We start from the raw sequence: 19,891 nt of genomic DNA on the forward strand, positions 1-19,891 counted from the left end.
AGGAGATGAATCCTACCGTTCGGAACGCCAAGGGCCTGCGCATGCACATGCACATGCACATGCACATGCGCATTTGGGATATTCAGGTCAGCCGGATAGGAACAATGGAGCAAGGTACGACCGAGACCGAGAATTTCAGAGTCAGGACGCCGGCTATGGCGAAGCCAGATATCGACGCAGGGATTCACCAGGCCGAGGCCGTTCTGCGCACTCTCCAGATCATAATCGAGGCAACAGGGATGTATACGATGAGCGCGACCGTGGCCGATACAGTCCCAGAGGTCGTAGCAACTCCCCCGACGATAGATATCACCAACAAGGCGCCTATCGCCCTGGTCCCGGCCAGCCACACCACACTATCAAGATGGACGATATCCCGAGTAGTATGAACGCGCAAGAGGTACACATTATAGCCTAAAAGATCACAAGAAAGCACTACTGACGGCAGTGATAGATTGAGGAAACACTGCGATCTCTCGGTGCTCAAGGTCTTACCGATCTCCGCGTCAAATCCGATGACCGAAGTAGTGATCGTCGTTGCTATGCCTTCGCCGAGTTCAGTTCGGAAGACGCGTCAACCGCCTTCCTCGAGCAGCATTACCCTGCCCTTGAATTTGCCGCCCTTGATGGGTCTTCTGTGCGTGTACCGATAGCATATAGTCGGGACCGTCGACCTGCTCCCAAATCCGATGATTGGCAATGCACCATGGTAAGAGTCGAGCCCAACTCCCGGCTCTGAAGCGTACCACTGATATGACCAGTGCCATTTTGAGAACTTCTCAAGGCGGGCGACGTGCAAGCAATGCAAAGCTCCCAGACCCTGTAATACTTCCACAAGGCACTATAATACTTCACGTTACTGACTCTACATGTAGCCGAGGATGCCGCCGATATGCAATTAGATGGCAAAAGTGATGAATGCCCACAGCAGACGGCCTCGCAGTTCTTGGTTGTCCGCAACCTACCTCCTTCCATAAGCGAGTCTATATTTGCGAGCGGTATTAAGAAGCTCTATGTTGCCAAAGAGGACGAGCCAAAGCAGCCAGCCGGTGCGCCTGTCAAGCTGAAGAGCACAGCGCCCGTGGGCAACACCTCTGGTCTAGGAGCCAAACCTGGCTCCCTTGCCAGGGTCTTTGTGATTCGCGATAGATATTCCGACGCCAGCTGCAGGTATGGCTTTGCTGAGTTCTCTCATATAGATGAGGCTCGTGCAGCTATGGCGAAGTTTAACGCCACCCCCCAGTTCACGATCGGTTCGAAGCCTGTGAATATCGCCTACATACACTCCGGTGTATTTATCCCGTACTTGAAACCAGTCATTACTGAACAGGATGTCAAGTTCACTTTCTCTGCATCTCACAACCCCTCTTTAAGACTGAGCTATTGGAACCCTACAGTATACGCGAGTGAATATACCGTCTTCAACGAAGATTTGTACGCGGAAAAGTCGACGCAGCCCACAGGCCCTGAGTCTAACGCTGCTGCTAAAGAATCGAAGAAGCGGAAGGCGGAGAAAGACCTTGTTGCCCCGGGCGGGAAGAAAACAGTTGCTATGGCGCCACAGTTGGCAAAGTGGGCGAACAAACATGCAGAATTGCATCGAGGAAAGCCAAAGACTATCAAGGATGATCAAATCCCGGACGAGAAAAATGTCCCTGTCACCGGTCCGAGTAGTCTTGGTGGTAGCGTTATCTCACCTTCGATCTCAGTTCCCTCTACGTTCACGGTATCATACGCAAACTTGGACCGTATGTGCTGCCTACTATGCAGACGGAAGTTCATAAGCGAGCCGTCCCTCCGGCGGCATGAACAACTTAGCGACCTTCACAAGAAGAATCTGGATGATGATGCCCTCATTCAGAAAGCAACATCGGACTTGAAAGCCGTGGGTCAGGAGCCTGTCTCCACTTACAGAGATCGTGCCAAAGAACGTCGTATGGCACACAGGCAACCGACTAAGCCCAAGCAACAACCACCACGGAAGCACAATCCGGCATCCAAGGATAATGAGCCCAAGGATGCGGCTGCTAGTAAACCTACGATCTCCAAGGGAGCCGGATTACTTGCGAAGATGGGCTGGAGCAATGGTGCTGGTCTAGGAGCTGAGGGCGATGGGCGCACACACATCATTGAGACCATGGCGTATACACCAGGTGTTGGACTGGGCGCCGAAGGCGGCAAGATTGGTGATGCTGCTGAGGAGGCTGCTCGTGCCACAACAAATAACTATTCTGACTTCGTGGCGAAGGCCAAGGACAAAGCCAGGCAACGTTATGAGACCATGGGCTAGTCATTGTGACAACGGGTCTCTCTCTGCATGAGGTTATGGCTTCGTTGATGAGATGAAGCTGGTATAACAGCTCGGTGCTTCTCCCTATAATTCGTTGTAATACTACCCCCAAGACGCTGTCGTATCAAATCAATTGTCACCACGTTTGAGTTGTCAATAGCAAGATGGAGCATGTGCTCTTGTTACAGTATGTTAAAGCTCCAGACCTCACCAGAATTAGTTTCTAGTATTCTGCAATTGAATATCACTTCTTTCTTCATCGGAAACCAGCCTATCATAGTAAGTAGTTTTGGTTCTCCAATTATCTTTTCATATTTGTTTTTCCTACCCTCCAAACTTCCCTACTGTCTAGTGCACCGAATAACCACCAATCACTCGCCACTATCTAGATTAAGTGGTTTTATAGTCGTCACACCGTCATACTGAAAAGAGAAAATCGAATCGAAGACATCTTTCATTACCGTTGACACCCTTGATAAGGGCCGCTGCACGTTGAATTACTAGCCGCTACATCAGCTGAAATCAAGTTCCGCTATCTCGCACAGGGTTCGGCTATGGCCCCATCGGCATCAACTAGACTAGATAAACCCCTGCTATCACATCAGTTTCCTCCCCACTAAATAAAGCACACCACACCATTCTGGCACTTCCATTTTAGGCAGGTGCTCGGCCGAGGGCTGCAAGCTTCGAGGGTTGGAATGGATGATTCGGAAGTCGAAAGCAGCGCGCGTGAAAGCTGGAGGGTCTCGCCAGCACAAAGTTATCCTTGCCCCGTTCCCCAGCCGGCTCTGATCAAGGGGATTGAAGACCATGCGGTAGCGATATCACTCGATGCTACCCTGTCAGCGGACATAATGGCTTTGCATCCTTAATTGCAAACTCTACCCCACCCAAGGGTTCTGTTTCCGTTCTACTCCAAATGTTTTCGAGGAAGCCGATAATGTCCTGATACGTAGTTTCTTTCGCTCTACCCCCCGCCGGTAGACGACAGGAGCCAACATGGTCTTCAGCTTCCGCAAGCGCAGCGACCAGGATGAGATCACTCCGTACGTCGTGGGTTACAATGCGGAGACGACCGGGATCGAGACGCTGAACACGCTCAAGTATTGGGAACAGCAGCACAAGCTCGACCCGAACCTGCCACTCGAGGATCTCAACGAGATCGACGATGTTCTGGCGCAAGGCGACTGCGAGAAGGGGGCTGAGGTCGAGGCGGCGCTGATGGAGGACAACAGTCCGTACCCGGAAGTTCGCGCCACAGTCCGCAACTTCGATGTGGATCTGCCCGCCAACACGATCCGTGCCTGGGTTATTGGCATGTTTCTGTGTACGCTAGGTTCGGCCATCAACATGCTGTTCAGTCTCAGGAACCCCAGCGTGGTAATCACGACGTGGGTGATTCAACTGATCGCATATCCAATCGGCAAAGGCTGGGATTTGATCTTCCCCGATAAGGAATTCAAACTGCTCGGATGTAAATTTAATCTCAGACCCGGAATGTTCAATTTCAAAGAGCATGTCGTGATTGTATGCATGTCCAATGCAGCCTACGGCGGAGGCGTCCTTTATGCGACGGATGCTCTACTGGCGCAGCAGATATACTATGGACAGAATTTCGGATGGGCATTCCAGCTCCTGTTTGGCATTACGACGCTTTGCACGGGCTATGGCATGGCTGGGCTCGCCCGCCGATTTCTCGTCTGGCCGGCCGCCATGATTTGGCCCTCGGATCTTGTGAACACCTCGTTGTTCTACACACTCCACGATCACTCTCGATCAGATCCCGAAAGGACCAACGGCTGGAGCATTGGAAGATACAAGTACTTTTTGATTGTCATGAGCTCCTCTTTTGTGTGGTATTGGTTTCCAGGTTGGATTTTCCAGGGTCTTTCTTATTTCACTTTCGTATGCTGGGCCGCACCAAACAATGTGGTCGTCAACAAGATCTTTGGCGGTCTACATGGTTATGGTATCTTACCGACGAGTCTCGATTGGACCGTTATTGCAGGTTATGCCGGATCACCACTTATACCGCCGTTTCATGCCCTTGCCAGTACTGTTGCGGGTGTGGTCGTCTTCTTTATCTGCGTCTCTATGGGAATTCATTTTTCAGGTCATTGGTATGCCGACTACTTTACCGTCCAGTCATCGGAGGCCTTTGATAACACGGGGGAGGTTTACGACGTCACGAGAATACTCAACGAGAACATGATGTTCGATGAAGCAAAGTACGAGGCATACTCGCCATTATATCTCAGCACGCAATTTGCATTGGCGTATGGACTAGCCTTTGCGGCTGTAGCTGCTATCATTGTTCACGTTGTTCTTTATCATGGCCACGAGATCAGGGTGCAGTTCAAGCTAGCCCGCCATCAAGAGGATGATGTGCACATGCGATTGATGAAGAAGGTTCGTTGCTGGCAAAATCAGAATTGAATCAGCTCGATCTATTGCTAACCAATGGTAGTACCGAGATGCCGAGGATTGGTGGTACGCAGCGTTATTTGTCATTATGCTAGCGCTCTCCTTTGTCGTCTGCTGCGCATGGCCGACCGGCTTCCCGTGGTGGGCTTTCATCGTTTGCATGATCATCCCAATCGTCTGGACGATTCCGATTGGTATCATACAGGCGATCACCAATATCCAGCTTGGATTAAATGTACTCACAGAATATGTTGTTGGATATATGCTTCCAGGTCGACCTATCGCTATGATGATGTTTAAGAACTACGGGTACTTAGCGATGTCGCAGGCATTATACTTTGCACAGGACCTCAAACTGGGTCATTATATGAAAGTGCCGCCAAGAGTCATGTTCTGGTCGCAGCTGGTGGCGTCCATTTGGTCGGCAATTGTGCAGATTGCAGTCATGAACTGGGCGCTAGGGAGCATCTCACAAATCTGTACCAACGAGCAGCCAAACTCATATACGTGTCCCGGAGGCAAGGTTTACTTCACTGCATCCATCATTTGGGGTGCCATAGGCCCAGCTCGAATGTTCAGTGGCAAAGCGCTCTATTCAAGTCTGCAGTGGTTCTGGCTCGTCGGTGCGATCACACCCATCATTGCCTGGTTCTTTGCACGGCGCCACCCAAAGAGCATATTCCGCTACTTCAACGTGCCGCTCTTCTTCGGCGGTTCGGGCCTAATACCACCCGCGCAGACGTACACGTATCTGTGTTGGGGCTTCTACGGGACCATCTTCAACTTCTGGATCAAGCGCAGGTGGACGGGTTGGTGGATGCACTACAACTACATCACGAGCGCGGCCCTGGACTGCGGCCTAATCATCGCGACAATTGTTATTTTCTTCACTCTGTACTTGACGAATGCGACGCCGCCGTCGTGGTTTGGGAATGACACTGTGAATAACACGCTGGATCAGACAGGTTTGGCGATCAAAACTTTCTTGGCTAAGGGAGAGAAGATCGGGCCGACTAGCTGGCCATAAGATAGGATTTAGTAGTTTGTGCTTGATTTCACAATATTCATAATAAACATCAATTTGATGCGCCGATCCATGACATCCAAGTTCTGTCGTCCGTTGGTGACATGATTGAAAGCGCAGGTCCACATTTGAAGAAACAGTTTTCCATAGGATCAGGTCACACGCTGATGTATAATTGCTGAGCATCATTGAGATCCAAAGGTACCCTTTGTTAGACAATGGTCACCACCTTATCAACCATATACATCTGAACACTGAAACGAAGTGTAAGAAGCCCTCTCCACTGTGGAAAAGAAAAAGAAGAAGAAGAAGAAAACCACGTCTGGATCATCTAGTGACATTGAAATATTCTTTTTACAGCGGTTGCCGCACAATCAAGTGCCTTTCTTGCTCCTTCATCAGCCCACATAGGAAACCTCCCAAGGTCTTTCCAGATATCGGTCATTATCGGACACAACCCTGTCTGGACAATTCGTCAGTCTAAGCTCCTCTTCTTGAGACAGTTCCAGAGTAGAGCGTTCAAACCCGGACCTTGTTGGCTATTTGTTTTTAATAGCAAATCGTATCTGCTCGGATCTTGCTCGACTTCCATACTGCCGGCAGATCGTCATATGTTGAGTGCTGGAGGACCTAATAAAACGGCCATTTAGCAAGCTACGTAAACCTTGCCTCTCAACGGGAGAAAACGACATACACGGTGATTTTCTAGTTAAAAATAGCCTTTTCTCTTTTAGCAGATGCAGAATATGACATGTATGATCCAACAAGTCCTTAGTAGCTTTTGATGCAGGCCTTGAGCTAGTGTGAGCAGTCATCGAGCATCTCTTGTGGGAATCTTGTCACAGAGAATGAGAACAACCCCTCATGCAATGTAACAAGAATGTGTCAGGGGCTTTAGGTCGCCGGCGGAACATTATAGAAGCTTCAAAGACATCCTCTCTAATATTCACCTCAGAACCAACTAACGTAGTGAAGCAGCTCCTTTTAACAAGTTACGACAAAGGCCATATATTATTACCAATATAAGCATTTAGGAGCGTTCAAGTACGAGCTACTGCAGTGGTTATGTATGGGTAGCACTAATGAATATAAAACAGAACGAATTACTATTTACGAACATAAGTAACCAGGTGCAATCTATGCCTACCGTAACTCCCAGCTACCCGTATTGTATGATTCTACATTCCTAGGTTCTGTTTCTCCGGATCCCGGATCACCCTGTCTCTTTTCCACCATGATTTCATATCAGTTTTCACACTTCAGCATTCGAAGTCAGTAGATGCTTTTTCAAAAATGGTTAAGGGGTCTTTGGGAACTATGTGGAACAGTCATAAGAAGGTCAAGTGCCTTTGATAGGCATTGTCGCCCGTGTGAACATGCTAAAAAGGGTAGAAAATGATTCCGAAAACTGCTTACTGGTCATATCCATAATACCATCCAACTGCAACGACAAATGTGAGGATAGTGAGAGGGACTGTTACTTCAAACCAGCGTTCGAGAGCCAGCCCCGAGTATGAGGTGTATGGTACGGCGTCTTCGTTATCCCCGTCGGGCTGGTATTTCACGACATCCGTGCTGAAGAATGTCTATTCCAAAGTGAGCTGATGCAGACGGCTTCATGTAGAGAGATTGACCTACCGAGACGAAGGTGGCAGGCAGATATATGAGTGTTACTAGTGCGATTACTCTCATGATCTTTGCTTCCCTTTGTTGCTGGATGGTGAGGTTCATTACTCGGTCAGATGCGAGAGTTTGGAGACGCTCTTGGATCTAGCTTTAGTGTTAGCTCGACTTATAGGGGTTTATAGACTACATTAAAATTATTACCAGTGTTTTGCGGTCAGCTGTGATCTTCGCAAGCCCCTCCGCTCTCTCAGAGAACATTCTCATATCGTATGCATAGTCACGCAGTTGCGCAAGGAAATCATCAACGGCATTCTTGCAGTCTGGCTTACTGTGCAACTCAAAATCTTCGTTCTTCATCAATTTCTGATAAAAGGTTGCCAGCGACTCTAGCACCTTTGTATTGGCGTTAAGTGTCATGGCGGCCCTGTTGGTCTTATCTTCCATGATCTGAACGTCAACAAGATCGAACTCTCGGGGGTTGTAGTCTTCGCTAATTAATGCTTCTCTGGTCTGAGGGAGGATTAGTCAGTCTCTTCCGTGTTGTGTATGTGATTGAGTCGAGCTAACCCTTTTCTCGAGCATCTGCTCAAGCCATCGAATATGACCTCTCCAGTCACCGCTTGCATATTGAGCAATCATCAGATGCACCGATAGACTTGCGATGAAGCTCTTCTCGGTTGTGGTAAATGTACGGTCCTCTTCTCTTGACTCTAAGTCATCCTCGTCGGTGGAAGCGATCGCAGTTTGAGAACCTATCGGCGAAATCTTAATTGAAAGGTTGGAGTATAAAATTGACCTCCACTTACCTCTTTGACCAACTAATCTTTGGACTCGTTCTTGAAGATATCCCCGGGCAGCGGTGAGAATCCATAGACTTGTGCCTTCTTTCATGTCAAACTGATGGTGGAAGGCTGCTTGGCGGGTGGACCACACCCAGTCATCTGGGTTGTGTTTTTCTCTCGCCCAAACTTCCGCTTTATCTCGTTTTGTGTTCGAAATACACTTGAGGTTGTAACTTAGCTGATAGCCGCGCCCAGACAGCGCCATATGTGGCAGGTCCAGGCTTCTGTTATCGACACCAAGACGTATACGCTCGCGGAAGCTGCTGAACCGCACGTCGGAAACATCCGCTTCATCGGTTCGTTTAGTGGTGAAAACAGAGATGAAGTCTATATAGCTCGGCATAACTTGGAAGTAAGTAAATATCCTTCTAATGTGAGCAAGCGACACGTTCAGCTTGGCTTGGCTGCTTGTAGCTTGAATGAAACTGGCACGGGTTAAGACATGCTGCAAAGAACAGGAAGTGTAAAAGGCCTACATGAATCTACACCGTATATTCGAAGCAGGGGTACTCCCATCTTGTTCTGGTTCATTAAGCCATGAGTTGATTTCATCATCAGTCCGATATTTTCTTGCAAGAACTGGTATAGTCAGGTTGAGTTCAAAAAGATTAGGGGTACTTTGAAATGCATTACCGGTATTCTCGGCGTTGTTATCATTCTTCAGTTCCAACGTGACCACATCGCTCCTAAGATGGAACAGATCTGGGGCATTCTCTTGTAACAAGATTCGATGGGCTAGCAAACTACCATTATTTGAGCCATACTGCGACAAGTTCAGCGGGTACTTGTCTGCTTTTGCACAACACGCAATGAACTTTGCCGTTGAGCTATGTGTAGGCATGGAAGTTTTGTGGTTGTAATTGATTGGAGACAATCGATATCGTGAATGAACGCAATGACAAACACGAGAGTAATTGACCTCGCTGCTCTATCGGTATTGTGATGATTGCTTTCCCCGTCCAAGAACAAAGGCAGGCCTCATTCTTATTGACGTGTAGTCGAAACCAGGGCATAACGGGTAGGACGCGAGGCTTTCAGAGGTGGCCCGGTGACGAAGGCCGCCGTTCAGCCCCTAGGATGGTCAGCTATGTGTGTGAAGCTGGACATGACCAGATAAAGTGCTCCGCCACTGCTGGCGTGCAACCACTATTCCTGAATGGCCAATCTGGAAATACAAGCAGGTCGCGCGCGACTAGGCGGTTTAGTCATGGCGCAGCCAGCTGAACACGGCACATGAGGGGGTTTTTCGAGTTGCAAACGGATCGCTTACTCGGTAAACATGTCTGTTCCAGTATGATACTTGATTCAGCGGAGGCTGAATGAGGACATCTCACATGTGGAGATTTGAGGTTGTGGCTTAGGTTAAGCTTAGAATCGTCTATCAGTCGACGTATATTTACACTTCCCATTGCCTATGAGCAGTAATAGTAACGAAAGTAAACAGTTGTCGTAGTACTGCAGCAATCCGGAGTGACAGAAATGCGATGAGATGGAATGCAATTTTAACATTTGCTCATTCATGTCTGTAATTGCTTGAAGAATTAATGTGAGTGCCTCGTCCCTTGGTTTTCCCCCCTGCATAATCTTGCTTATGTGGCTGCCAGGCTTTCAAGCAGATTGGTACCAGCAACTGCAGGGGACTTCTGATCTCGATTCTCAATGAGTTCCGCCCAAAATCAGAGGTGAGCACCTGGTAGAGGGCATTTGAGCTCTGCAATCGTGTCTATTGACTACATTACAAGCCTAAGAATATATACAAGCCCAAGATTGTTATCTGTACTAAGTCGGTAACTTCTAGTTGATACTGCTGCAATCCTCACCATACTTTTCGTGACATTGCGCCTGGAATTTCTAGATGCACAAGTTGATATGTTTGTAAATTCTTGCCGTCTGCTCTGGTAGAATGCGTGAGCTACCAATGCAACCATGTTGAATCACCTAACCTAGATTACGAGAATACATACTCAGTGCATGGTGCGAAGCACCAAGAAGCACCTATGGATCAGTCTCTTTATCCGCATCGTAGTCCCATCTCAGCTTGTAGATAGCATCCTTGTCAGACTGTTCGCCAGTATTAGAACATGTTGAATTCCATTGTTTAGGAGGCTGCTCACCTTCGTCAAAGGTCGCGGGGTGGTGAACTTGTAAAGGTCGTGATCAACATTCTAGCACGAATGTTAGTTCGTTGTAACCTTACCGCTAGACTAACCTAGAGCGTTGGCATGATATTCCTTACCTTGGCCCTGACGGGTTTGTCGTCAAAATGACATTCGTCAAAGGTTTTGCGCAGCCACTCAAGAAGAGCACTCCATTCGAGACAATAGACACTATAATACTCCGTATATTCGCCAGTCTTGAGTGGTCTCTTCTCGGCTTTGCTTCTGAAACTGACCGCACTCCTCAGATTGATGTTTATCGATCGCCTTCGTGACGCTGCCGGATCGCGCCATATGTTGGGGTGGGGCGTGTTTGTACCGTTCGCCGGGCTGTTGGAAGTTGCTACGGGCACAGAAGTATTGACGTGCTCAGTCGGCTGGTTGTGGTGGGTCAGCCGTTGTTGGCTTGGTGAACTCTGGACCCCTGAGGGGCGGGGCATAGTTGAGCTCCTAGATGGATCTGGTGTGGCACTGGAAGAACCACTCCAGGTTTGTTGCGCTCTTTGCAGAGAAGAGTTGCGATTCGAAGGGGCTCGATTCGGAATCTGAGTGGGCGTGTTTGGCACAGGCGTTGTGGACGCTGGCTCTCCAGTAAGAGGAGTTCCAGCTGGGTTTAAGGCTGGCCCGCTGTTGCCCAAAACAGGAAGCGAGGTTTGCGAAGCGTTGCGTGGGGATGCGCTTTTAGATTTGTTCGTGAAAACGCGCTGGAACATCTTAGTGAGGTTCATATTGGCAAGATTTCAAGGATCAACAAGGCGATACAGGTGGATAGGCAAGTAACGAATGCCGTACCGATCCAATGGTGCGGTGAACACAACTTATATACAATCTCGGTGTGCTCTCGAGCCAGAACTCTACATACTTAAACACCAAGCATTGATTCAGCTGCACTGCAAATTGGAAGCGAGCGGCTGCAAGTAGAGCTCGCACAGCCCCAGGTCCACCCCTGCCATTTGTAATGCCAGTGCGCATGATAATATTTGTGACGTCTTTTGGGGGCAGAGATCTGAACCATTACGCTTGACATGTGCTGTCATCGATTTCTCACCTCGGAGGCATCCTATAATCATGTATGCAATGATCCAGGCAGAGCCGTTCAAGTTCTTAAAGTACAACATATCCCAGATTGGCGCCAGGGAGGATCCATTTTGAGAGAGGTTTCTCAATTCGTGAAATCGATTCGATCAAGATGTCGGCAAATTACGTCGTATCTGGCTCAAGTTGATTTGACGAGTTGCCACGGCATGAGAAGCAAACTTGCGTGTCGAGTTCGCGTAACAAATTTCAGTTATCAAAACTTCTAGTGAGCTGAAGCGCATGTGGTTTTGGTGGGTTGCTGTAGGTGTTGATGCCACTGCGAGAAGGGGGGGGGGGGGGTGCTGGGTTTCGTAGCGCTACATGGTCAATTGGGAATTCTTCCGGATACCCTGAACTACCTACATACATAGCTTTAGAACCTGTTCGGGTATTCAGAACAAAAGAGATGGAGTAACCCTGGAAGTTGGGAATAACCAGGTTGTTGTCTGTAAGCTGATCGCTAACCTTGGTGAACTGACAATACAACAATGTACTATAATGCGGAAGTACCTGAGTACCCCTCAATGTCTGGAAACTTTGAAAGAACATTCGATCGCATGATACATGATAGGATGGATTGACTAGTCTTGTGATGCGTGTGGCACGGATCATCTAAGCGACGTCTATCACTACTCTGATCATGGATTCATACCAATATACCTTAGGCGGCGGCGGCACCTCCGTATCGTTGCTATGGTTTTCGCGGCCACCCATCGTCAAGCTAACTGCAATCGAACCAGAGATTTCCAGTAGAATAGACTAAGGTTAGGCATGACTTCACCCCAACCTGATCCTAATGTTAGCGGCAAGAAGAAAACCACTGCATAGTGGATGCCTTTCGTGACACACGGGAGTATATGACGAGTTGTCCCACAAAGCTACATTGATCGGTTCTTGAGGCAGAATATGCTTCTTGGGTAATAAGTGAGGCACCTCCGGATCCGTACAGAATGCAAACGCATTTGAACCCGATGAGCCGCCGTTGTCACGCGGTCACTTGATTGGGCGCGCCGGTAATGGGCAGGGGGTGCTCGTCTAGCCTTTTAATGATGCACCGCATCTGCTGCCGCTTGCAATCCAGCTCGAGGTGAAGGCTGAGGCCCTGCCTTTTGTGCTGCAGCCTCCTCTCTCTAGAGCCTTATTCGGAAATGCAAATCGCAAACTTCTCCAATTCATTTGCCTTCTACGATCTCGACGTGTTCATGGCGCGCACTCCCTACTTAGGCTGATCGTAGCGTGTACGCATTGACTTTGCGACTCGGTTACGGACCCGTATACTCGACCGCATCTTAGGTCAAGCCAGCGACCCCACTCGGGGTACTATGGTCAGGCCAAGGCCAAAGAACAAGAGGTGACAATGCCTCCCGAGGCTCTTCGTATCACCTTACCACGTCTACCACCACAGACGCCAATCCAAGAGTTCCTAGCTCAAATCAAAGCAGCCAAGCGGACATCGGCCATTGACGACAGAGATTTTATCCTTGCCAGTCGCATTCTACAGTGGTTTCGATCCCCGTCCCCCAAAGACAAATCATTCACCGGTCGCAACAATGCTGCTCGAGTCCTCCACGCCGTTTGCGGGGTCGACGACACACCACATCGAAATACCAAACTTCTCGATCATATAAACAATGATTCGAGATGCTGGCTGCGCACTTTTGCAGTCTTGTTACAAATGGATCATGAAGATCAGAACATGGGGAGATATATCCATCGCTTTGCAGAGCTAGATTTCTTGGATCAGCGGCTTGGGTGTCCAGTTAAAGACAATCTGAAGGAGGAAGTGTTGCAGTATCTTAACATATCCCCACCAGATGCTGAGAGACTTGCGAAGGAATTTGAAGATTTGCAATGGCAACTTTATACGGACACAACGCTAAACGAAGCGGACAACCAGGTATACCATTATGGAACGAGAAAAATATTGCCTATTACGCAAAAAGTCGTCTTGACCGAGGGAGACACGAGCGCCATCTACCAAATCGAGGTTCCCTGCGAGTGCATTCCGCCAAGTCTGGCTGCTAGAGTCAAGCGGAAACCGTATTCAACACCCAGAGGAAAGGTGTGTCAATTGCTAATACATTTGTTCACAGAGCTGACTACCTCATAGGCGCAACAGATGACACTGAAAGTCATCCACCGTGAGCCTTCATATAATCTTGAACGAGCAGCCTACAAAGCTCTTGACCAAAAAAAGGATATTGTAGAGTGCTTTGGCTATTGGCAGTTCGTCCGCAATCGCAGACGAAAAGAATATCATGTTCTGCTTGAGTGGGGGGCCCATGACTTGAAGGAGTTCTTTAGGTGTTACACTCCGCCTACCACGACAGACGCGATAATTCAGTTCTGGGAAGGCTTCCTATGCATTGTTTCTGGTCTCGCCACTATTCATGAAGTGGTGGTTTCTGGACATGACGGCCCTGAGACTTGGTATGGGTATGTCTAAGTTTTCTGCTCTCAACAATCTTAGCCGCATGCTGCCCTTGGCAATGATCTGCTTCTCTGACTGACTTTGAAAGGTGGCATTGCGACCTGAAACCAGCCAACATCCTGTTTTGTGAAGAAGGCCATCAAAAAGGTTGGAAAGTCGCAGACCCCGGTTTTGCTAGATTCATTCGTGCGGACAGGGTAGAGAAATCGCAGGGACTGCCCATTGCAGAGATGCATGGCGGCACAACTAGTTATGGTATGATTCTCTCCCCAAGCTTCAAATTATACTTGCCTAATCCTGGCCAGGTGCTCCTGAAGCTAGCAACGACAGATCACCAAAGGTCACACAACGTTTTGATATTTGGTCCTTGGGCTGTGTTCTTTCTGAAGCTGCGACCTGGGTAGTTCTAGGTCACCGCGGAGTGCAACGTTACCACGGCGTCAGAAGGCTTGACCCATCTGGTATAGATGGCTTTCATAACCGGCTCGACAAATCAAAAGCCGTTCGCGACTGGCATAGTTATTTGCGACACTCTCTGCGGGCTTCGGATACCATCACGGAAAAGATATTGACGGTTGTGGAAAATTTCATGTTGCAAGCAGATCCACACATGCGACACGATGCGAGCACATTAAAGGCAGAGTTGGATGCCGTCATCGATTTTGCCAAGGCCTCTTTAGACGAGCATCCATCGCCCGAGAGATACAAGATCCCAGATTATTTCCAAAAGGCGATTGATCAAGAACAAGTGGACGAGGCTGAAGAGATGCAAGCTCGTTTGGCAAGCGGCGGCCATGAGAAATGGACCAACAAACACAAGTCACAAGCATTCTACGATGCTACCAAAGTCCCTCTTGGTCACCACGATGAACAAATTCCCGATATGTTGGCCCAAGTCATGTCGCCAGCTTCAAACGATCTCAGCTTACCGACCGTCTACCGGTCAGGCACTCTTCCGGTTGAGCCCTCACGAGACTTTTATCATCAAAAGTCTACCCAAATTGCAAAACAAGGACCTGGCCGGGAGTCAAGCTCGAAAATAATGTCTGCAGATTACTGGGAAGCCCGAGAAATACTTGAGGATAACAATTGGAGGTCTGGAACACTTGAATTTTCAGAAGAGTTACCAGAAGCATCACAGCTAGAAGCCGCGACTCCTTTGACTCCAAAACCAGGAAGCAGTGCTATATATTCTCAGCTCCACCAAACAGCCCCGTTTGCTATCACTTCTTCACAGACTACACGACCAAGGGGCACTTCAGTTCCGGGATCTTTTAAGTCGTTACTGACAAAGAGCTTCAGCCTCAGGCGCAAACGCAAGTCAACTGGATCTATACAAGCAGTCGCCGACAATTCGAATCGGCCACTGCCAACCGTTTTGCAACCATTAGACACCGATATTTCAGCCATAGACATGCTGCAGCCATCGAAATCAGGACAATACAAGTATGATAAACTCGATGATTATTTCCAAGGACGAGATATTGTAAGTCTGAGATAAGATGATCCCCTCTAGCATACAAGGATGCTTACTACCACAGGCCTTCTTGATTGACAATGGTTCGAGTATGCAAAAACACTGGATGTTTGCAAGAGACTTATTAGTTGTCCTTACGGCATTCCTTTATGGGCAGGACGATGACGGGATGGACCTCTATTTCACATCTCGACGTCAGAAAGTTGGAACTTATGAGGAACCCAAGGACTTTTTCGAGGAGATGGGTCGGAACAAGCCACAACGTGCTGCAAAAGGGCAGCCATCCTCCGAGCCACCTAGCATGGCTCGCATTCCTTCGATGTATAAGACGACACCACCTAGAACTAATACTCATGCAACAACAAGCTCGACGGCTTCGAATGAGCTTAACGCAGAAGATATCCGTGACAGTTTAAGAGAGATTCTTGACAATTGGGGCAGCAGGCAGTTCAAGAAGAAAGGCAAGAAGCTGACATTGATCATCTTCACAGACGGCATATGGAACGACGTGAAGCAGAAGCAATCTGTGAGCCGGCAGATTGTGTCGCTTCTCGAATGGTGGCTCGACAAAAATACGCACAAGGAGCAGCTTGAGAATAGAGGGCTCAGTATTCAATTTGTGCGGTTTGGTAATGACACAGACGCCATTGAGGAGCTTGACCGCATGGACAAAAACTTGACCATGAGCGATGGAACACAACTACCGTAAGCCTTCGATATGTGCTATGAAGCCCCATTGCAAGACTGATGAGATTTTAGAGACATAATTGATCATGAGCCCGCAGAAGGAAATATCTACAAGATGATACTTGGCAGTCTAGACGAAAGATATGATGTTGATGACGAGGTTTCTATTTCGGGGGAGCAGGGCTATATGGGTAGTAGCGGCGCGCCAACTCTTACCTCAAGCCCGGTGAGCACACGTTCTGTGCTTCCTTCATACATGAAGCCAAACCCCTCGCAAACATTCGACGTGCGGTCTTCAAGGCAGAACTAAACCATTCGACTAAGACGGATTCCTTGGTGTAATGACTCGACAATTAGATTCGGTAGTTCGGCGCATTATATCAAGAAGTATTGGTCAACTTGGAGTTTGCGAAGGCGTTCAGGGATATACCCACGGGCAAGCCGGCATATGATATCCTCGAAGGACCTTTGAGCGACGGGCGTATATTTTTCTCTTATGATTTATTTTCAAAAGAGTTAGACTTGTTACACTGTTATGCGCTCGCGTCACACACATAAGAATATGTTTTGTGTTTAGTAGATCTCTCGTTCGTGCTGCGCGATGTGTGCAGATGTGACTGATGACTCGGGAACTCTATGCGGACAGCCCACGTCTTGAAGTAGTTATGTTGCACAGGCAAACGCGTTGGTTATTGCAATCAAAGATGCGAGCTCAGCGTCTTGGCATAAGTTGTTTCGTACCATTTGTATGACCACATGATTTCGACTGTCGTTATTCTACGTGAACTCAGACACTATACACTCGCATCAAAACCAGGAGTGGCTGCAGATAAGATCGGCTATGTGTTTGTTCTCCAGTCCGAGCGAACAAACGAAGGTGCGTTACATGATAGCAACAGGATGTCACAGAGCTCGTCAAATATTGGGGTATTGAAATGAAGGCATGAAGCGGTCAGGGCTGGCACAATGATAGTGCTGGGAGGGCATGAGGGTATGACGACATGAATTGCAAAGAAAGTTGCCTCCAAAGTCTAGCTGCAGCCGCATCCCTTTTAGCGCTGGGCCACGCAATCTGTTACCCATGTCTTTGAAGGCTCACAGCCAGTAAGATGCCATGAGAGTCATTAAAACCAACAGCTCCAAGCGCAGCTGCCAGGGTTTAATCAGTGTCCTGAGCCAAGCTTCCCCTACGCAAAGCTTGGCGTGCTTCTTTTGTTTGACATGTACCTCTGGGGAAGACGGCAAATCCTCTCTTCTACCATTCTTGGCTTGGATGTTCCAGTCAATTATTTCTCTTGGATTTTTGCATTTCTCTCGCGCAGCTAGCAATAGCTTTTCACCAGGGTCAATTGAGGAAACCATGAGGCTTGCGTCGACATTCGCAGTGGCAGCGGCCTGCGCCGTTGGCTTGGCGCCACCCGCTGCGGCCCAGAAGGTTGTGCCCGTGGGAATCAAACGATCGGATCACAAGTCGTCTGCGGTGCAAAAACGAGCCACTTTTACACAGAGCTTATTCAACAACATCACGGGCGCTGGTTATTATGCTGATGTGGCCGTTGGTACACCGCCACAGAACTTGAGCTTGATTCTCGATACCGGAAGCAGTGATATCTGGGTCCTATCAAGAGATGCAAACCTGTGTGGAAGCTCAACGCGACAGAACAGATACGGTTACTGCCTTGCTACATGTAAGTCTCTCTCCCATTCTCACTTTTCTTCTTCTTCTTTATTTTAACATTTGTTGTTCGACTTGTTGAATATGGCTTGCACGGTCATTCAGCATACACCATTGACATGGACTGGAATCACCGTCGACGAAGTGTACTTGATTGTCTGCCTAATATATGCATATACATGCACTGACTTTGCGTTCCCTTAGATGAGCCTTCAGACAGCTCAACATACCACAAGGTTTCGAGCAATTCATTTGATATTCAATATGTCGACGGAACTGGTGCCGAGGGTGACTATATCAAGGAAGATTTCTATGTTGGAGCTGCCACAATAACGCAGCTTCAAATGGGCTTGGCGGTCAACTCCACGATCCCTGCTGGCATTATGGGCATTGGTTTTGCGACCAACGAAGCCTCGAGAACTCCCTACCCGAATATTATGGAGGTTTTTGTTAGCGAAGGCTTGATCGGTTCCAAGGCTTATAGCTTGTATTTGGTAAGGTTCTTTCTCTCTTTTGCTTTCAATATGGTATACTATCTACGAAATAGCATTGGATAGGATAGGTCGCGGTTGTCATGTTCCCAAACTAGCGTGTGCTATCACTCATCATAAATAACTCTTCAATGCAAGAGGAGGCATTGCTAACAAACTACCAGAATGACTATGACTCAAGTACAGGGACCATCCTTTTTGGTGGTATCGATACAGAGAAGTACATTGGGCAGTTGACCTCCGTCAAATTGGTAGAGGACTCGCAATCGGGGCAGATCACGTCTTTCACTGTACCTTTGAATAATTTTACCCTGAGTGGCAGTGGGATATCCGACGTGACACTCAACAGTGCGACGCCAGTGGTTCTTGACTCCGGGACGACCTTGTCGTATCTGCCATCTCGCATCGTCGACAAGATCTACAAGGAATTGGACGCCGTATATAGCGAGGAGTACAGCCTGACCTACATTGACTGCAAATATCTATCCCAAAATCTCACCATGGCCTTCCAATTTGGCAGCTCGGATGGTCCCACAGTCGTTGTTCCAGCGGATGAAATGATATTCGACAACGTGCAGGAGCTTGAGGACGCCGGCTACGCTACACCCTCGGACGTCGATTTCGACAACGCTTGCACTTTTGGTCTCTTGGCAAGCGACGACTATTACCTGCTCGGCGATACATTCTTGCGCAGCGCATACGTAGTTTATGACTTGCAGAATTTGCAAGTCGCCATTGCACAGGCAAACTTAAACAGCACGGAGAGCAACGTCGTTGAAATTTCCAACAGCACGACCCAGCTTCCCGACGTCACGGGCGTTGCGAGCCAGGTCTCGGTTACGCAGACAGCAACGGGTCTTCCGGGTGTGGGCGGAGGTAGCACGACCGCTTCGGGGACGGCGTTGCCCACCGTCACGGTAACGGGCAGTGGCACGTCGAGCCCAAGCAGCAGCGGCAACGTTGGAGCGAGGAGTCTTCCTGCCCCCGATTGGGGTGCGGCAGTCGTGGCGGTTCTTACAGCCCTTGGCATGTTGGCAGGTGGTATGATGGTAGCACTTTAAGAGGATTTGGTGCTCAATGTAGCGCTAGACGGCGTTGTTAGCACGGCAACATAGATATGACAAGGACTTTATGATCCCAATATGCTGACGTTGGACGAGCATAATATAGGCATCGTCTATATCTTACAATAAACCGTGGATGAAGAATAAACCTGATGACACGAAAGTATGTTCACCGGATCTGTCTGAACATTAGTGTATATTAGACTGGCACTGTCCATGCATCACCAAGCACATCAGAACTAGCACTACCCGAGGCCTGGAGTGAATACGCTTCCGTAAACTAAGCATAATTTTAAGGACGATTTAACAATATTTATGACCGCATATCTGAGTGTAATTATACATTATGTAAGCCAACCCCCCCCCCCCCCCCCCCCAATATTATCGCCATTCCAGGAAGACAAGGCAAGTAGAGGAAAGAAACATGCCAACAAATTTCGAAAAAGATGGCTATCCTTTTCCGCTAAAATAGACAAGCATACCAAATGTCAACAAATCATGCCTTGCTTAGTAACTTCCTGAAGCTTGGCGATATCCGAAAACGAGCGAGATGTGAAAATATCTGCGATCCTTCGTCTTTTCCCAGCCTAAGAAAAGTGGAGTAATCGCCTATTCCTTTCACCCTTT

The 19,891-nt window shown here is 48.4% G+C and overlaps 6 protein-coding genes across 6 annotated transcripts; 4 read left to right on the forward strand and 2 right to left on the reverse strand.

Annotated features, from left to right (window-relative positions):
* Positions 1 to 187: 187 nt before the first annotated feature.
* On the forward strand, positions 188 to 2,376 carry BKA67DRAFT_158899 (uncharacterized protein). The gene is made up of 4 exons (XM_046095156.1): positions 188 to 400; positions 455 to 709; positions 762 to 822; positions 876 to 2,376. Exons 1-4 carry the CDS (start codon positions 365 to 367, stop codon positions 2,288 to 2,290), a joined length of 1,767 nt encoding a protein of 588 aa, XP_045960765.1. The 5' UTR covers positions 188 to 364; the 3' UTR covers positions 2,291 to 2,376.
* A 913-nt stretch (positions 2,377 to 3,289) lies between these two features.
* On the forward strand, positions 3,290 to 5,741 carry BKA67DRAFT_654864 (OPT oligopeptide transporter protein-domain-containing protein; the record flags this gene model as incomplete). The annotated part of the gene is made up of 2 exons (XM_046106630.1): positions 3,290 to 4,699; positions 4,758 to 5,741. 2 exons carry the CDS (start codon positions 3,290 to 3,292, stop codon positions 5,739 to 5,741), a joined length of 2,394 nt encoding a protein of 797 aa, XP_045960766.1.
* A 1,409-nt stretch (positions 5,742 to 7,150) lies between these two features.
* On the reverse strand, positions 7,151 to 8,549 carry BKA67DRAFT_654865 (uncharacterized protein; the record flags this gene model as incomplete). The annotated part of the gene is made up of 5 exons (XM_046106631.1): positions 7,151 to 7,324; positions 7,377 to 7,508; positions 7,566 to 7,874; positions 7,932 to 8,116; positions 8,171 to 8,549. The coding sequence occupies 5 exons, from the start codon at positions 8,547 to 8,549 to the stop codon at positions 7,151 to 7,153; spliced, it is 1,179 nt and encodes a 392-aa protein (XP_045960767.1).
* A 1,652-nt stretch (positions 8,550 to 10,201) lies between these two features.
* BKA67DRAFT_654866 (uncharacterized protein) lies at positions 10,202 to 11,090 on the reverse strand (the record flags this gene model as incomplete). The annotated part of the gene is made up of 3 exons (XM_046106632.1): positions 10,202 to 10,267; positions 10,321 to 10,371; positions 10,443 to 11,090. 3 exons carry the CDS (start codon positions 11,088 to 11,090, stop codon positions 10,202 to 10,204), a joined length of 765 nt encoding a protein of 254 aa, XP_045960768.1.
* A 1,706-nt stretch (positions 11,091 to 12,796) lies between these two features.
* On the forward strand, positions 12,797 to 16,344 carry BKA67DRAFT_531800 (uncharacterized protein; the record flags this gene model as incomplete). Its single annotated transcript, XM_046099430.1, has 6 exons — positions 12,797 to 13,501; positions 13,550 to 13,875; positions 13,959 to 14,125; positions 14,176 to 15,356; positions 15,412 to 16,052; positions 16,107 to 16,344. The coding sequence occupies 6 exons, from the start codon at positions 12,797 to 12,799 to the stop codon at positions 16,342 to 16,344; spliced, it is 3,258 nt and encodes a 1,085-aa protein (XP_045960769.1).
* A 739-nt stretch (positions 16,345 to 17,083) lies between these two features.
* BKA67DRAFT_552261 (aspartic peptidase domain-containing protein) lies at positions 17,084 to 19,564 on the forward strand. Its single transcript, XM_046101826.1, has 3 exons — positions 17,084 to 17,722; positions 17,914 to 18,203; positions 18,365 to 19,564. The coding sequence occupies exons 1-3, from the start codon at positions 17,149 to 17,151 to the stop codon at positions 19,259 to 19,261; spliced, it is 1,761 nt and encodes a 586-aa protein (XP_045960770.1). The 5' UTR covers positions 17,084 to 17,148; the 3' UTR covers positions 19,262 to 19,564.
* Positions 19,565 to 19,891: the final 327 nt, after the last annotated feature.

Source organism: Truncatella angustata (genome assembly GCF_020726525.1).
Source record: "Truncatella angustata strain MPI-SDFR-AT-0073 chromosome Unknown BKA67scaffold_2, whole genome shotgun sequence".
Lineage (NCBI taxonomy): Eukaryota > Fungi > Ascomycota > Sordariomycetes > Amphisphaeriales > Sporocadaceae > Truncatella > Truncatella angustata.